At 56.2% G+C, this 17,076-nt stretch overlaps 1 protein-coding gene across 6 annotated transcripts in view; it reads left to right on the top strand.

Moving 5' to 3' along the window:
- The first annotated feature begins 914 nt into the window (after nucleotides 1-914).
- Nucleotides 915-17,076, top strand: part of Dennd3 (DENN domain containing 3) — a 46,507-nt gene continuing 30,345 nt past the window's right edge. For 5 of the 6 annotated variants that reach the window (XM_047540268.1, XM_047540258.1, XM_047540296.1 and 2 more), the window contains exons 1-7: nucleotides 915-1,102; nucleotides 5,682-5,961; nucleotides 6,816-6,931; nucleotides 8,456-8,598; nucleotides 11,553-11,664; nucleotides 14,109-14,228; nucleotides 14,511-14,729. In XM_047540268.1, the coding sequence (XP_047396224.1) occupies nucleotides 1,001-1,102; nucleotides 5,682-5,961; nucleotides 6,816-6,931; nucleotides 8,456-8,598; nucleotides 11,553-11,664; nucleotides 14,109-14,228; nucleotides 14,511-14,729 (1,092 nt within the window). In that variant the 5' untranslated portion in view covers nucleotides 915-1,000. Of the gene's footprint in view, nucleotides 1,103-2,306; nucleotides 2,483-5,681; nucleotides 5,962-6,815; nucleotides 6,932-8,455; nucleotides 8,599-11,552; nucleotides 11,665-14,108; nucleotides 14,229-14,510; nucleotides 14,730-17,076 lie in introns of all 6 variants that reach the window. The other variant, XM_047540305.1, reaches the window with a different exon arrangement.

Raw genomic sequence — 17,076 nt, 5'->3', positions numbered from 1 at the left:
CCCTTTTCATTTTTTATTTTGAGACAGTCTCGCTAAGTTTCTCAGACTGGTCTCAAACTTGCCATACTCCTGCCTCAGCCACCATGCCTGTTTTAAACACCATGCATGTTTTAAAACAGGCTCCTAGGTTGTTAGAGCTAGAAAAGTCCCTTGGACTCGTTTTCCCTTGATTCTACAGATGCCAGCAGGTAGTCCAGAGCTGGGAAGATCACCTGGGAGGCAAGCTAGGGTTGGGACTCCCTCCAGGTTCTGCAGCCCTCAGCTTGCTGACTGTCCCTTTCTCCGGGTCCACGGCCCATCAGGGGTCAGGTCAGGCTGTAGCTGATAAGGGAAGGGCATTGTCAGGCCTCAGGCCCCAACGTCCCGGGCTTCTCTCCAGCAGCGCCCATCCAGCCCTGTTCTGCCGAACGTTACTCCGCCTCCTGCGGGACATGCCAGCTTTAGGTTAACCCAACAGTCACTGACCAGGAATGGCTGGTTGCACTCCCTTTCCCTGTCCCCCGCACTCTGGAGGGTGCGCCCGGGGATTATTGCTAGAAGAAGCAGCACTTGGGGCCGGGCGACGTGGCTAGGCACCTGGGGACCCGCCCAGCGCCCTTTCCGTTCCTGGGGTAGGAGGCTGGGAGGAGCAGAAGGCGGCGCACGCGTTGGACCCGGTTCGGAAATGACGACGGGGCCCCGCCCCCGCAGGGCCCAGTCTCACCGGGCTGCTCATCTGGGGCCCGCCCCCTCAAGCCCCGCCCCGTCTCGCCTGACCGCTCTCGGAGGCCTCGCCCCTTCAGGCCCCGCCCCGTCCCGCCGGGTCGCTCGCTCTGGGCCCGCCCCCTCAAGCCCCGCCCCGTCTCACCCGGCTGCTCGCTCTGGGGCCCGCCCCCTCAAGCCCCGCCCTGCCCCGTGGGCGGCCCTCTCGGGACCGGCCCCAGGCGGTGCGGTGGCTCCAGAGGGCGCCGGCGGACCCAGGCGCCCGAGCGTGGCGCACTCAGCGGGCTGCAGGCCGGCCATGGCGGAGGCCAAGCCAAAGCATCTGTCGCTGCCCTCGGGGCTGCTGGAGCTGTGCGCGCTGCTGGGCGCCCCTCAGGACAGCCTCCGCGGCCTCGAGCAGGTGAGGGGCCCGCGGGGAAACCGAGGTGGAGAGCGGGGTCCGACCTGGGCGAGTGCCGCGGGGGCACCCAGGCGCCCGGGGGCAGGCATGGGCTTCCACCGGCTGTGTCCGCGCTCGTCCCGCTTCTGCGCCCCTTGGTCCCGGGCTCCTGCGGGTCCTCGAAGTCCAGGACGCCCTCGGGGGACCCGGCGCGCCTGCCGAGTGGGCTGTGGGCACGCACGGCCCGGGCAGGTACCATCAGTCTGCCTGGGGCCAAGACCAGCAGCTCTTCTCCAAACAGCCTTAATGGGGGCCCTTCCCCTCTGCTCCCCAAGGACCCTCTCTCCAGGGCGGCTGCTGGCTGAATTTGCACCTGGTGATTGTCATGATGCAAAAGCCTCGCGCCCGTTGGAGCGTTTCTCAGCGCCCTTTTGCCTCTTTGGTCTCCTCCGCCCTCAGGATGCCCCCAGGATCCCCCGGAGTTCACCTCCTTACAATTAGCCGATTAAATGATTTCTTTCATTACACAAAGATTAATTGTCTCTTAAAAAGTGGCTTCCGCAGTAGACTCAGAATAATGAGATTTCAAGTTTTAGGTTTAACCAGCAGCTTAAGATACTGTAGTGATTGTGCGATGAAGCCTAGCTGATTTTCTATCTTGCAGTAACCAGTAACCCCCACAATCAGGGCTCCCCCTCCAACCCTAGCCCCCCCTAAGAGCAAATTCATGTCCCCTTCTCTGGGAAACAGCAGTTTTAGAAAATCTTGTTCTCCTTGTTTCTTTCCTGTGTTCTCACCTTTTCTGGAACCTGGGCTCTCTTTTGAATCTGCCTTTGCCCCTTTTTCTCCGTCCCAGCATGTCTGGCAGGGTGCCTCTTAGTCTCACTGAGCCCCTTCCCCTCTTTCCAGGAGAGGCATGAGGGATGCTGTCTATCCAGGAAAAGTGAGCTATGTGCTGAGTGGATGTCACTCAGAGAAGTTAAACATTACTTATCTTAACTGGTGAATGTCTGTTAACGTCTTGGTAGTTTTTACTGCTAGGTTTTAGTACAAAACCAATTTTGACTTCAGTGGAAAGCCTTGCTCTTATATGGAAATTATTTCTGCATGTCTTTCCTTTTCCTACTCTTAGATCCCCTGTAATGCCAGGTATCCACTTTTGATGTGCATGCCCTGTTGCTTGATTTAGTTTGCCAAGTGACTTTGCCTCCCCTTCTTGGAACAGGAAGCAATGTGGTTCTACTGTGGTCTCCTGGGCAGGCCATCGTCTTTGCTTCCTGGGCCATTACAACATGTCTCTTGGTTGCTCGTCGTGAGGCATTTCTTCTGAGCACAGGATGAGTCAACTGGAATATTTACAGTGGTACTTTCCTGAATGAAACAGCCTGCACTTTCCTCTAGGTCAGTGAGAGGGGACAGTTTGCTGCTATACTCTGATTTGCTAGGGGTTTGGTAAAGAGTGGAAAGAAAACAGTCAAGGGATTGGGAAAAAAGAATAAGGAGATGGATAAACTTCTGCAGTAACCCTACTTCTGAATCAACAATTACTAAATAATATAAAACTGGTTAGTTGTAACAAGTTATATGATTTTATTTAGTTTTTTTTTGTAGCAGTTCTATTTTGAATATACAAGGTTTTCAAATAATTTTTAGTTTTACTTCTTAAAATCACCATTTCTCTGTGGTTCAGGCATTTATTCACACATGAGAACAGAAGCCAGAGGTCTGAGGATTATCCAGTTTAAGGTTAAGGTACCCTGGTCCCCTTTATGTTTTGTGTCTCAGGTGGTGTGGGTGTTGGTTTGTCAGAAATGGTGGCAAGGAACCCTGGAGGTGGGCTGCTGTGCCTTCCCCTTCACTTGTTGCCTGCAGAGGGTCCCCCTTCCTTGGTGGCTGTGGTGGAGCAGATGCATCAGAGTCCAGAGTGGCCCGGAGTGCCTCAGCACCTTCTGCAGTGCAGGTTACCAGCACAGTTCCGGGGTGTGGAGGTGCGGTTTTGTGGCTCAGTGGAGGCAGCCTGGCCTTCTGTTCCTGGGACAGTACTGTCCAACAGAACTTGCTCGGCAATGGCCCTGTGCTCTATGTCCTTGCTGTCCATATGGTTGCCCCTGGCCAGGCAGTTGCTGAGCACCTGAAATGTGGCCAGTGCTGCCCAGAAACTGGGTTTTGCATCCCCCAGTTTTGGCGAGTTTGAATTGCAGTGCCACATGGTGTCTGTGTCCGATAGCACGGTTCTGGAGCATTTAAGAAGTCTGTTAATTCCCATTGTTTCATTAGCGATGATTCCTATACTGACAAGTCATGAAAATATATCTGTGGCTCAAATGAGTTGGGGTGTTGTGTTTTTTTTTTTGGGGGGGGGTTTGCTGGGGATCGAACCCAGGGCCTTATGCTTACAAGTCAAGCACTCTACCAACTGAGCTCTCTCCCCAGCCCCCAGTGTTGTGGTTTTTACTCTGTAATTAGCTTTAAAAAACTATTCCCAAGTTTTCAATTCTGAACCTAATAAATATTTGTATATTATTTCGGAGTTATCATAAGTGGCATATTCGTTGCTCAATTCATGTTTTTAAAGGTGTTCCCCATCTGGGACGATGGGACAAAACGGTTTAACCTGAAATGAGGGCTGCTGGGAGAGGTTTAGTAAGTCATTGCCTGGGACTTCCTAAAGCAGCAGGCAGCCGCAAGCCCTGGTAGAGGCTGGCAGGGGAGGCTTGGGCCGTCTTGGCCTGTGAGCCGCGCATCCTGAATCACCTGTGCTCACTCTTGGGCTTTTCACCTCCTGTAGGTGGTCTACAAGGGAACTGGCCTGTGCAGCTGGGTTTGGTGAGACTGTACGTTGCTGTGTAATCAGCAGCAAAGACTGCGGCCCCCGGGCGTTGCCCCGGGCCGGTGAATGTGTGAGTGAGACTGTGCGGCTGTGAACGGGGAGGGCAGCCATGCAGCAAGGTGGACAGTCGAGGGCGCCATTGGAATCCTTGACTGTGTGGTGAAGATAGGTCCTGAGTTCAGTCTGGATATAGGAAAAATGGAAGGAAGTGTCCCGGGCTGTGCAGGGGTGTTACCTTGCCGTCCTGGCGTCATGGGGAGTGCCTTCCCGTCCTGGTGTTTCCTTTAGTAGTACATTGTTGTTATTTGTGAACAGTGGCACTGGGTTGCTTATCCCTTCAGGAAAGAGCAGTCTTTATGTCTATAACTCTGTGGGAGGAAGATACAGACACTCACGTTTCCAGCTAAGGGGTCAGAGCTGTGGATTTTGGTGGGAAAGTTTTAGAGGAGGTTTCATGAGACTGGAGAAATACCTTTCATGTGAGGGACTTGAGAGACTTTCAGATGACACAGTGATATGGGTTCCCATGTTTGGTCTTTGTTCCTCCCAGTGTATTTCCCCCAAATATAAACAGATTGTTGGCAGAATTGAGTGTCGGGTGCTTACTGAGCTGTTCATGCTGCCAAAGCCCCTGGCGGGGCGGGGCACGGGCTCCCCTTGCTCTGTGGACTCTATGGAATGTCGGCTGCTGGCTTGCTCTTTCTGCCGCTGAGCCTCCTCACTCCTGGGGACAGTGCGGCCCTCCTGTTATCCATCAGAAACCCTTGAGTGCCCACTCCCCAACCCTGCCAGCTGCCTCCTGTCCTGTATCCTGTGTATGAGGAACTCCAGGTCGGGGTAGGTGTAGCTAGCTCAGCACCAGAGCTGCCTGCTTGTCTCAGGGGCTGCGTTTTGCCCAAGTCCTTTGGAAGATCCGAACCCAACCTGGCAGCCCTGCGTGCCTGCCCTGCTCTGTGGTGGGAACTGTCATGCGCTGTTTGGAAGGAGAGGTTGTGTTCCTCCTCCTCTTTGCAGAACTTGGGGGAGATGGAGAGACTAAAGGTACAAAAAAGTCTTGTACCAACTTAAAATTCTAAAGAATTCAGTCCAAGCATCCCCCTTTTACTATCCCAAGGGACCCTGTGGGCAGTGGAGGAGGCTTTGTCTCTGGCCCGTGTCTGTCAGAGCCTTCCCCGCTCCTCTGTCCAGCTGCCCATGTGAGTGATGGCCAGTGGGCCTGGCACCTGGGCTGTGTTTGCATAGAGGTTTTGATGTATGGAGCCCTTCCCTGTGTCTGCCCTCTGGCCTCCCCATGCTGGTGGCTCCTGCCTTCCTGGGGCTTCCCTGTTGGCTCAGCTCTTGACCTACATGTAGACTGTCCTTGTTCCCTGCACTCACCACTTGAGAGGGAAGCTCAGAGGGCCAAGTGACTTGTTCAGGACAGAGCTGGGTTTTGAACTCAGGTCTTTGGATCATAGCACCTGACTGTGATCTGCAGTGCCTCCCATGGGGGTGGCTGTCCGTGCTCTACAGCTGAAGCACCAAGCACCAGGAGATTATGTGGCTTGCCTGGATGCAGGGCCTGGGAAGTTCCAGAGAGGATCTTGCAGGGCAGTCGTCACTGACATGAGCCTTGGGTGGGAAAGCCACTCTTGCTGACACCTCTAAAGGACAACGTGGAACCACTTGAGTTGGGGAGGCAGAGGCCCCTGGGTGGGGGCTGCTGAGTGAGGAAGAACATCCACAAGGAAGATGCACATATGCAGTGATGCTTGTTTTTCTCTTTTTTAGGTTGCTCAGAAAAGGGGAATCAGAAGCCTTTCTTCACTTGACCCAGAGGTTCTGTCTGTTTTCGTGCCTCCTTTTATCAGTAAAGAGGACGGTCAGGTGGCTGGTGCAAGCTGCGCTACTCTAGGGAAAGCCAGAAGGCGCTCCTTCAGGAAGAGGAGAGAGAAGCCCAAAATGGAGCCCTGGAGGGGGGTCCCAGGGGACCCCAAAGGGCTGGATTCTGAAGGCATCAGCGTCCCTGGTGGCGTGGACCTCCTTGCCCTGCCCCAGCTGTGCTTCCCAGGTACCATACACGGGTGGCAGACCGTGGCCTGTGCTAGCTTGCCGCAGCGTGGTCTCTTCCTCTACGTCCCCATGCTGAGGACGGTGGGGTGAGCAGCTGAGCCAGTGCCCTTGCTGCGCCCAGGGTGGGTTCATGGGATTCCGTGTTCTCAGGTGGGGAGGCTGAAAGCTAAAGGGAAATCTGAATCACTGGAAAACCGAGTCCAGGGAGAGAGGCTGTGGGATTGCCACGGGCACGCGAGCTGGCAGGCTCGGGCTTTTCCACTTTGACTTAAAAGCCCTTGGCAGGTGGGCTGACTTGCATCCGGTAGGCCTGCAGGGCTTTCACCCTGAGTTTGTGGAGCCCCCTTCTCTGCTTTTCTGGAACAAGGAGCACCGGTTTGACTCTGTCCCTGAGCGCCCCATTTGTGTTTCTGGGCTTCGTTTTTTCTCTGCTGTTAAGAATTTCAAAATGGAGTGCCGGACACTCAGACTGAGGGCTTGGCCCAAGTTCCTCTCTAGTTCCAGTCGAGAGCCTCATGCCGTTTCCTGGTCACAAGGTTTCAACTGGGGAGCAGGTGTGGCCTGGGCTGCTGTGCCCAGGAGGTGCATCTCTGATCCTGTCAGTGTTGGCCCTACTGTGCGCACACACCAGTTGCTCAGAGCCATAGTGGCTCTAAAGAAGCTGCTGTGGGCTGGGGACCCAGACCCACTAGAGTAGCATGGAGGAGCGAGCCCATCCTGGGCCTCAAGGCACCCTGTGGACCATTGGCACCTGGGGTGTGTTGTGCACCTAAAGGTTGGTCCATGAGTGGCCCTGGCCTTCTAGTGGACACCACAGGCAGAATGAGCCTCTTTCTTTTCTTCTGCCTACAGGGGGCTTGCGCGTGACCTCTGAACCAAAGGAGGACCAGGTGCATTTCCTGGTGCTGACGGACATCTGCGGGAACAGAACTTACGGTGTGGTTGCCCAGTACTACCGGCCCCTGCACGTAGGTGCCCGCTGCTTCCCTCTGGGCCTCGCGGTGAAGGACGCAGTATCGTGTTGAAGTTCGAAACTCCTGCAACCTCCATTTCCAGGAGACCTTTGTCTCCCGAGGCCCCTGCCGGCCAGGCCCTCACTGCCGCTTCCCTCCGCCCGTGCCCCTCTTCTTTCTGTCTTGAGTATTCCACTGTGTGGAGTCGTGTGCTGCAGGGCCTTGTGTGTCGGGTGCCTTTCGCCTCGTGAGAGGTCTCAGGGCCAATACAGCATGGCATATGCCAGGCTTCATTCCTTTTTCCACGGGCGGTCCACATCTGACTTGTCCGCTGACAGACGTGTGTCCTTTGCCTGCTGAGCAGGCTGCCTGGGTGTAGGGTTCTGAGCACACTTTGTTCCCGTGTTGGCTTGACCAGGCAAGGCTCCGGTGTGGCGATCAGCTGGCCTTGGGAAGCTTGTAGGGTCACAGTGCTCCTCGATGCTTCCAGGCCCTCGGGACTCCCCGGGGGACCCGCCAGTGCTGCAGGCTGGGCGCGTGCCCCACTACACGCTTCCGGGAGCCACAGCCAGCTGCACTTCTCTGAGGTCTGCACAGTGGAGAGGGCTGCCTGAACCCAGCTCCCCTCAGCCCCCAGAGGCCCGAGGTGTTCCTCTCTTGGTCCCATTGTGCTTCCATCAAGACTACCCAGGTGTCTGGGCACAAGACATAATCAGATGACTCTGCCCCTGTATGCTCATGGGCAGTGCAGACGGGGGGACTTCGGGGTGACCCCTGCCTCCCTCTGACTGCCCCAGCAGCTACAGCCCCCGCGTGGGAGCAGCCCGGCCCTGCCTCGGCCTGAGCATCTTGTGTGGTTCACTTAACCCTTACCCAGTGAGCAAGGGTACAGACTGTTAGTGTCAGCCCCACTTTATAGACAGAACAGTGGCACAGACGAGTTAAGGTCACACAGACACCAGGGTTTGAACTTGGGCCACCCCACCCGACAGCAGTGGATGTTCATTGAATGTTGGTGGACAAACAAATGAGGACTGTCTCCTGGCTTCTCCTGTGCTGGTCGTCTCCTGGCTTCTCCTGTGCCGGCCGTCTCCTGGCTTCTCCTGTGCTTGGATATCTTATAAGTGCCTCAGAGTCACATAGAACCCACACTCGAGCTGTCATCATGCCCCTCTGTCCCTACACAAAATGAAAAACAAAACCCCCAAGCAAACGTCCCTCCCTCAAGGCCCAGTTGGTGAGCCCAGTCTTGAGTCACTTGAGACCCACTGAGAGCAGCTCCTTGGAGAGAGGGGCCTGCATGACCCCGCCCCTCGCCACGCCCCTGCTGCTGCCCCTGGGGTCTTGTCTTTTGGAGCAGAGCCTGGTCCCTGCTGGGTCCTGCTGAGGTCTGACTGGTGTCCTCATCCCGAGGCCGTCGGCCTCTCCAGGGTGGGTGTGCGTCTCATTGCGGGGCCCCAGCACCTGGAGGTCCAGCTTCTCCGAGGGCCCTGTGGACATTGGCCTGGGAGGTGACGGGTGACCATTGTTCTTCCCTAGGAGGAGTGCTGCTTCTACAACGGCAGGGCACACTGGGAGCCGTCGGGGCTGACCGCCAGCGCGGCCGGCTGCTTCGTGCCCTTCGCGGTGTGCGTGGTCTCCAGATGCCCCTACTACAACTCCCTCAAGGACTGCCTCTCCTGGTGAGCTGGGTCCCTGCGGTCATCTGGCTGTCCCCTGAGCCTGGGGCAGGGGTGATGGCTGGCCATGGGGGCTGGCCGTGGGGGCTGGCGGCAGGAGCTCTTCTGAAAACCCAGGTTTCTTCTGTCGACGAGTGTGGGGACGCAGTGGCAGGAGGTGGGAGCTGACCCCAAGCTGTGGAGGGAGTCGATATGGAGGGTTTTACTCTGTGTTTTGAATAGACGTGTATCAGGAAAAGCTCTTCCTGGCTGTCTGAGGACACCGGGCGGCTCTTTGTTCTGAAGTGTTTTCTTGGCTTTTAACACTGGCCGCTCTGGGTAGCTCCTGCTGGTCTTGCTGCTTCTGCTGAGTGGACAGTGGGATCGTAAAGAATATCCGAGAGGTCGGAGGCTTTTGTGGCCCACGGTCCTGTCCTCTTTGGAGGTCATTGGGATGTGGGAGGCGGCGGCCCTGAGTGTGGACGTGCCCCAGTCCTCAGAACCCCGTGTCGGAGCCATTGCCTTCGAGCCATGAGGCTACGGCCTTGGAGCTGGGCTGTATCAGAGCCTGAGGGGCAGGCCCTGAAGGGCCATCTGTGGCAGTCACCAAACTGGTGCTGACTGCTTGTCAGGGACGCTGGTTTCAGACCCTGTGCCTGGACCCCAGGGACCCACTGCATGGCTGGTTGGCTGAGCAGGAGTTACCGTCAGGTCCACGGAGGCCTTAGTGAGGACTCTGGCACCTTCCCGCTCTGCCGTTTAGAACATAGCTGGTCTGAGCATAGTTCAGAGCCCCCTTACGCTGCCACAGACGTAGAGCGCTCCGTGGGTCATAGCAGACTGGCCCAGTGCGCTGAGCAAGTGCAGGGTTGTCTGCAGTGACGCTGGCACCCAGCTGGCGAGGGAACTGCAGTCGGGACGCCTCCTGGCTGATAACCTGTGTTCCCCGGAGCACACCCTGCCAACTCGCTTCACTCCTCGTGCGGGGTCCTGGCCCAGGGTGGCGTTTGCTGGGTGCTGCAGTGGTTGGCTCCAGTGCCCTCCCACTGGGTGTTAAGGCAGACGTGTAGGGAAGAGTTCCTCTCTGGGGGCACCGGGCTCGAGCCAGGCTGCACAGCCAGTGGGGTGAACACGGCAACGCCCGGTGGGGCTGGGCAGTGGGTGTCCATTTCGAGGGGCCTCTTCGTCTGCTGGGGTTCATATGTGGAAGAATTCATAGTTCAGATATTCCCCTTGGGTGGGAATAGGCTTCCTTGTGCCATAGATTATGGGTAGTTTTTTCTTTTTAAATTTTTTGTGAATGCTCTCAGATATTTTACAATAAATGAAAATGTGGAGGAATATTGAATTATCTCCAAATCCTGCTGCTGTCCCCTGAATAACTATTCTTACTTAGAGTGAAAATAAAAGCACTTGAATTTGCTGGGCACGTAGCAGGCTCACAGCATGGTGGGAAGAAAGGTCCAGACCCACTGTGGGGGAATGACAGGCCACGGTGTCCTTCCTGAGTCACTGCCTGACCCCGTGGGACCCCACTGGACACTGCCGTCACACAGCCAGCCCTGGACGCTCAGTGGTGGCCTTCATGTCCTCGTGTGGTTCCCCAGCCAGGGTCATCCTCCCTCCTAGTCACACTGCCTTCAGGGCCGGGTTGTCACTGACGTGAACCCAAGTGTAGCACCACCTGCGACCTCACAAACATCTATCGGATGAATGACCGAAGCCAACAAGAAGGCAGATGGATCTGTCCACTGGGACGGCAGACCACACACCCTCGTAGTTCTCAGAGGGGGCTCCTGCTTCCTCTCTGGTTTTGTGTCCCTTAACCCATGTAGTCACCTCCATGCCAGTGGCTTCTGCATCCTGAGTCAACCAACCGTGCATTGAAAATGTCTGGGGAAAAGTTGTGTCTGCCCTGAACAGGTGCAGACGCCCCTGTCATCAGTCCCAGAACATTTGACATGGCACTTATGTGGTGTCAGGTTTGGGAGTAAAGCTAACGTGACAAAGTGCACGGAGGCCCGGAGGGTTCTCTGCAAATATCATCATTGTCCATAAGGACCTAGCCTCTGCGGGGTCCTCGCATCAGCCCCCTGCAGATACCAACAATTGCACTTTTACCTGTGAAGTTCTGAACGTCAACCTATTGAGGTTGATGTAGACCTACTGCAATAATGCCCGCCCCTTTAAGTATAGGTAAGGTGCGTTTTGGCAGATGAGCACACTGCGTGACCCCCACTATGACTGACACAGGGAGTCCTGTCCCTCCCCAGGTTTGATGCACCCTCTTTGGTTAGCTCTGAGTCCAGTCCCTCTGTCCCAGGCAGCCACTTCCCCTTTTGCACATTGGTATGTGTAAATATAAGAAAGAGCTGCATACGTATGCATGTACATGTGTACATATATGATCTTCATGGCACTGGAAACTGAACCCAGGGATGCCTTATCCCTGAGCCACATCCCCAGCCCTTTCTATTTTCCATTTTGAGAAGGGTCTTGCTGAGTTGTTGGGGGTCTCACTAAGTTGCTGAGGCTGGCCTTGAACTTGAGATCCTGCCTCAGCCTCTGGAGTCACTGGGGTTACATGTGTGTGCTCCCATGCCTGGGGGCTCATTGTTTTTAAATCACATCCTTGAAAAAAGTTGGAATGCATTTTGGAAACAAATGTTCTGAAGGACTTTCCTTTAAGATACCGTTGGTTCTTTTTTTCTTATTGATGTGTAACATACATGCAGAAAAATACAGTTGCAGCATTTTTTCCCAAATCGAACACAACCTGTCTACCCAGCACCAGAGCAAGAGCCAGAACATGACGAGGCCTTCCCTCAGACCTGCCCCTCACGTGTCCCTCCCAGGTAGCCCCAGCCACCCTCCCATAACTTGTGGGGAAGGCTCTGGAATTGCCCAGGACACCCTGAAGGAGACCAGCTTGATTAGAAAGGCCAAGGGTGATAGCGACTTGGTTTTTGTTTTTTCAGCTTATTGACTCATCTGAAGCTCTGTAACGATTTTGAAGTTGACAATCACATAAAAGATTTCGCTGCGAGACTGTCCTTGATACCTACTCCACCGCCTGGACCGCTCCATTTGGCAAGTCAATCTGGAATTTAATGACCTTTTTTCTTTGCAAATAGTAAAGCAATATGTTGAAGATGGCTTGAGTGTCTTATGCTGCTTCCCAGGTTTCCGCTGGGTTTGGAGCGCTGCTTTCGGTCCTTACAGAGCATCCTCGTGCTCTTTCTGGAGGTGAGAGTGGAATATCAGGCCTGGGCTGGCTGAGCCCTCACCATGAACACCTGGTGGCATGTCGTGGGGAACTGCAGCATCCACCTGTTCACCTCTTACTATGCAGGAAATAGAAACCCCAGCCTTTCTTTCAGTAGAATAATTTGCATAAATCAGCAGTTCTCCTGTTGTTTGTCTTAAATAACAGGCATCGTGTTTGTTACTATGTCTCCTGTCTGATAACTGGTTTTATGTTTTTGTCATTCTCGGAAGTGCCACTGGGTCATCTGATTAGTGGACAAATGTTCCCACACTGGGCTCTGTTTGGGGAAGTGTCGCTGGCTGCCCCGGCATGGGGCTTTCGGGTGAGGTCGGGTTGGAGAAGTGGCGTCCTGCTCCCCTGTTGTTGGGTAACGATAGACTGCTGAGTGAGAGAAGCAGCGTGGGACGCGGCCCTTTCCAAACCCACCTCTCCTGCTTCCTTCTTCTTTTCTTTCTTTTTGGGGGCATCTGTTAAACATCTTGAAATGTTCAGTACATGGCAAGTTGAGTTCCACTTTATTAGTCCCTTCTAGATTATACATATACATCTTGGTCCTCTACATTTTTTAAAATTGTGGCTATTAAAAAATAAATTTTTCTTAGAGGAAGACATGTGATCCTGAATTTAAAATGTGTGTGTGTGTTTTTAGTTTTTTTTTGTTTGTTTGTTTTTGGTACTAGGGATTGAACCCAGGGCACTTGACCACTGAGCCACATCCAGCCCTATTTTGTATTTTATTTAGAGTCAGGTCTGTCTCACTGAGTTGCTTGGCACCTTGCTTTTGTGAGGGTGGCTTTGAACTCACGATCCTCCTGCCTTAGCCTCCCGAGCTGCTGGGATTATAGGCCTGTGCCACCGTGCCTGACTAAAATGTATGTATTCAATATGACTCCAAACCCATGGAAGGTCCCACCAGAGCGTTCCAGTGCAGGTGCTGGGCGGCTGGCCTCCCTTCCCCAGGCCCCGCAGCGCGGAACACCCTTGTTCCGTGGGTGCAGGCTGAGGACCCGTGTCCACAGTGCAGGCCTGAAGTGTTCCAGATCTTGGCATGTTTGCAGGTGCGTGAGGTGCCTTGTGAACGGGACCCATCTGAACGCAGGTCTGTCTGTGTCTCACGTGTACCGTATACGCACGGCCTGAAGGCGTTTTTATACCGTGTTTTTGGTTGCCACGTTTTGGCTGCAGCCCGTGCCACCAGGCCAGCGTGGCACTTCCACCTGGTGCCGTGCCGGTGCTCAGGAAGTCCGGGGTTCTGGAGAAGTTTGGGTCTTGGGTTCGTGGCAGTCTCTTGTCCAGCCACGGAGGTCTGTGCCTCCGTCCTGCCAGCTCGGCAGTGCTCGGTGAGGTCCGGAGCAGCGAGCAGGTCTGCATGCCTGCTCTGCCGTGAGCCCAGCAGCACCTGCGTGGCGTCCAGGAGTGCTCGTGCTGCGGCCCTGGCCTGTTGACCTCTGTGCTGCCCTCCCCACGTGCCCGGCGGCAGGCAGCGCACCGTCCTCTCTGCACCCTGTGTCCAGCGGCACTGGCGCCCAGTGGGCCCCTTTCACGCCGATTGCCCCTTTGGCCGTGTGCCTGCCACTCCACTCTGGCCAGCCAGCTTTTCCCGGCGGGTGATTTGGGAAGCACTGGTCTGCCCGCTTCACCTCATTCCTGACCCTCATCTTGCCCTCTGCTGCTGCATGCGGTTGCCCTGGGTGCTCCCTCTCTGGAAGGGAGCACACCTTCCTCCCCTCGGAGTCTCCCAGCCCCCAACTGGGTCCTTCACTCACCCAGCATTCTGTGAATTGGAGCATTATTCCAAAATAATGTCATTTAGGAAAACAAAAGGTCTTTCTTACATTTTTTGAAATGCAAGTCTTTGAGGGTCTTTGACTATTAATTGGAAAATGCTGAGAATAGATAATAGGTACTAAGAATATCACAATATCCAAGGATGCTTCAAACAAGCTGGACTTAGAATTTGTGCTGGCCAGGACTAACTTTTGGGTTGTGACTTACCTTTGTCTTGCCAGGGACTAGGTTGTGACTGAGAGTTGAAGGCAGCACGCTTACTAAGAAAAGGTCATTAAGGACTGGACTCGTGTGCGAGGCTCTGGGCAGTTGTGCAGGTCTCTGGACCAGTGTGTTATTCTGTGACTTGACGTGGTGACTCGAGTCTTCCAAAGTGGTTTCTAACTCAGATGTTTTCTACACCAAAATGGTGACCTTCAGTGCGTCTCGGCCTCACCGAGAGCCCTTTCTGAACCAGCTGTGGCCTTGGTTGTCACAGGTTTTCAACATGAAGCCTCTGCAGGTCGTGTTTCCCTCCCCAGCGGACCCCCAGAGCCCCGTCATCGACTTGGACCTTCACCTGCCCTTGCTGTGCTTCAGGCCCGAGAAGGTGCTGCAGGTGGGTGGCCAGGCACCTCTGCCAAGGGGCACCATGGCATGGGCAGCGTTTGGCCGGAGGTGGTGAGGAGCCAGCTGCGCAGAGCCCAGGCTGCTCCCGGCCTTGCTTCTGCTTCAGAGCTGCCCTCACCCCAGCACCCCGTTGGCATGTGGGGCTCTTGTGGGGTCCCTGGGGTCCTTGGTTTTGACAAGTGGCGGAACGGGGTGATGCCCGCGCTCGGTTCTGTGGGTGGTGGTTCACCAAGCCCATTGGAAGCGTGTAAACGGGACGCTGACCCCCCAGATCCTGGCCTGCATCTTGACGGAGCAGCGGATCGTGTTCTTCTCCTCCGACTGGGCCCTGCTGACGCTCGTCGCCGAGTGCTTCATGGTCTACCTGCACCCGCTGCAGTGGCAGCACACCTTCGTGCCCATCCTGTCGGCTCAGATGCTGGACTTCATCATGGCGCCCACGTCCTTTCTCATGGGCTGCCACCTGGACCACTTTGGGGAAGTCAGCAAGGTCAGGTATAGAGCATCTGGTGTGGAGCAGTAAGTTCTTGTGCGTCCATCAGGGGTTCCGGGGAGTCGCGTTGGACAGTGCTTCATGCTTAGTGTGCACAGGCCTGGCTCAGTCCCAGCACCCAGCACAACAGGGTGAACAGACAGAAAGCCTAGCCAGCGCTGCAGGGGCGTGGAGCCCGCTGCATGCCGAGGCTCCTGTGCTCGGGCTGTGCCACCTGTGGCACCCTTTCCTGTTTGTTCTCGCCATCATCTCTCGACGCGGTGGGCTTGAGCCTGCAGCACTGTAAGCTGCAGAGCCTTCACGTGCTTCCCCGTCCCGTGAGCTCAGAGCCGGTCAGTGGACCCTGTGAGTAGAGCGCAGGCATTGGAGTCAGTGGAACCCAGTTATGGGCCTTGCCTCCCCACAGTCCTACCTCGGGAAGTTCCTTGCTTTGCTGAGCCTCATGTCCTCCTCTGAGTGGGCCAAGGACATGTCCTTGAGAGCAGGGCTCGGCTAAGGAAGATCCTGCGCCCCGGGGTGCGGCTGGGGCTTGTACTTGGTGGCTGTTGCTATTGCTACACACTTTCTAGTTTCGGTTTTTTGATTCCGCTTTAGTGTTCATTGATGCTACAGAGCCTCTTCCTGGAAGGACGCACAGCCAGGTGCTGTGATGCGCACAGTGTAGGAGGGTCCGGGCCTGGGAATCCAGGGGCCGCTGCTCAGGAGGGCTGTGGTGAGCTTCCTCGCCGTGGGGTGGGGATCAGGGAGGCTGTGGGGCGGCACTGCACACAGTGGGTGCCCGTGAGCGGTGGCGTGCTGACTGGAGACGGTCATGTCTAAGGGGTGAGCTGTGGTAGGTCCGTGACGGACACTGCGGAGGCCAGCAGACAGCGGGTGAGGGCATCTGGTCAGCGAGAGGCAGTCTACACGCCTCAGAGCCCGCTCCACTGACGTCTGCAGGCCAGTGACTCTTCACGTATTCAGCCGATTCACCACCTGCAGGAGGCCCCTGGGTGCTCCACCACTGCCGCCCTCCCGGCCCTGGTGGCGACCCCGTGGCGGGCTGCTGTCGGGGTCCGTCCACGTGGGGTCCCAGCCCCTTCACTTAGCGCGTCTGCAGACGCTCCTTGTCGTGGTGTCCTTCAGCACTTTGTTCTTACTGCTGAGCGGGGTTCCTCATGCCTGTTGGTACAGTTGATGGACGGCGTCCAGCTTGAGGGTTCTCAACGGGCGTTGGGCCGAGCCGACCGTGTGGTGCGTGGTAGGTGGCCAGAGCGTTGCTGCCGCGGCCACGCAGGCCTGGGTTCGTTTCTTCTGGGCGTGTGCCAGAGGCGGGACTGCCAAGCGGAGGACGGCTGGGCCTGGCGTGTGGGGCTGCCGGCGCCTCTCCGTGGCAGCACCGGGTGCGCGCCTGCCCGCGTGCACAGGGGCCGGCTCTCCTCAGTCTTGCTGATCCTGGCTCTCCCGTAGGTGTGAACGGGTGGCCCTTTGGGTCTGGCCGTGCCTTCCTTCCCAGGATCGAGCCTCCGGCCTCTGCGTGTGCTTATTGCCAGCCGTACAGGATGGTCTGCATTTGACCGACCTTGTATGGACAGACAGAGGGCACAGCGAACGTCACTGCTCCTGGCTGTTGTCTGCAGGCTGGTGGCAGCCTGTCGCCAGACTCCTGTCCCCTGTAGCCCTTGTTCCTGGAGGTTAAGGCAGATCTCTGCCCCCAGCCGCTTTACCCATGCTTGCAGAAAGGCGGGGAGCACTGGTCCCTCCCACGAGGGGCAGCAAGTCCTGTGTTCACACCAAACCCAGCGAGTCACGGGGGAAAGCACGCAGCAGGAAAGGCCATTTAGACCTGGGGAAGACACAGAAAAGTGTCACCTGCGGGCCATGCAGAGCCCAGTTTCTGTGTGTCCCTGGGAGTCCCTCTCGTCCACTCTGCGGAGGGAGGCTTCTTTGGCTTCGACGTGGCCACTCCAGCCGACAGGCAGCCCCACTGAACGCATCCCGGCTCCTCCGGGGGTGCTTCATGTCCTCCAGGCCACGGCCCCGCAGGAGGGAGCCGCAGGGATCCCAGAGCAGCCCTGCCTCCTCAGCACGCAGACCCTGCCGGGCCCACATCACACTGGGCAGTGCCGTGTGCCCTGGGTTTTGTGCGTCTACCCCACTAGACTCTGAGCCCAGAGGAGGCTGGCATTTGCATGTGTTTCCTGTGCCACCTGAAAAGAGGCGGGGCCCAGGTTGAAAGGCAGGGTTGCCCCCAGAGAAATCGGGTGCTGCTCGCCTGATCTGTGCGTTTTGTCACAGATAAGACTGTACAAGTAACCTGTGTGCATGTTTGAAGACTTCCACACGGTGTGTCCCATAGCCCAGA

This window comes from Sciurus carolinensis, chromosome 1, assembly GCF_902686445.1.
Source record: "Sciurus carolinensis chromosome 1, mSciCar1.2, whole genome shotgun sequence".
In the NCBI taxonomy this organism is placed as follows: domain Eukaryota; kingdom Metazoa; phylum Chordata; class Mammalia; order Rodentia; family Sciuridae; genus Sciurus; species Sciurus carolinensis.
This window is presented reverse-complemented; position numbering and strand designations above follow the sequence as displayed.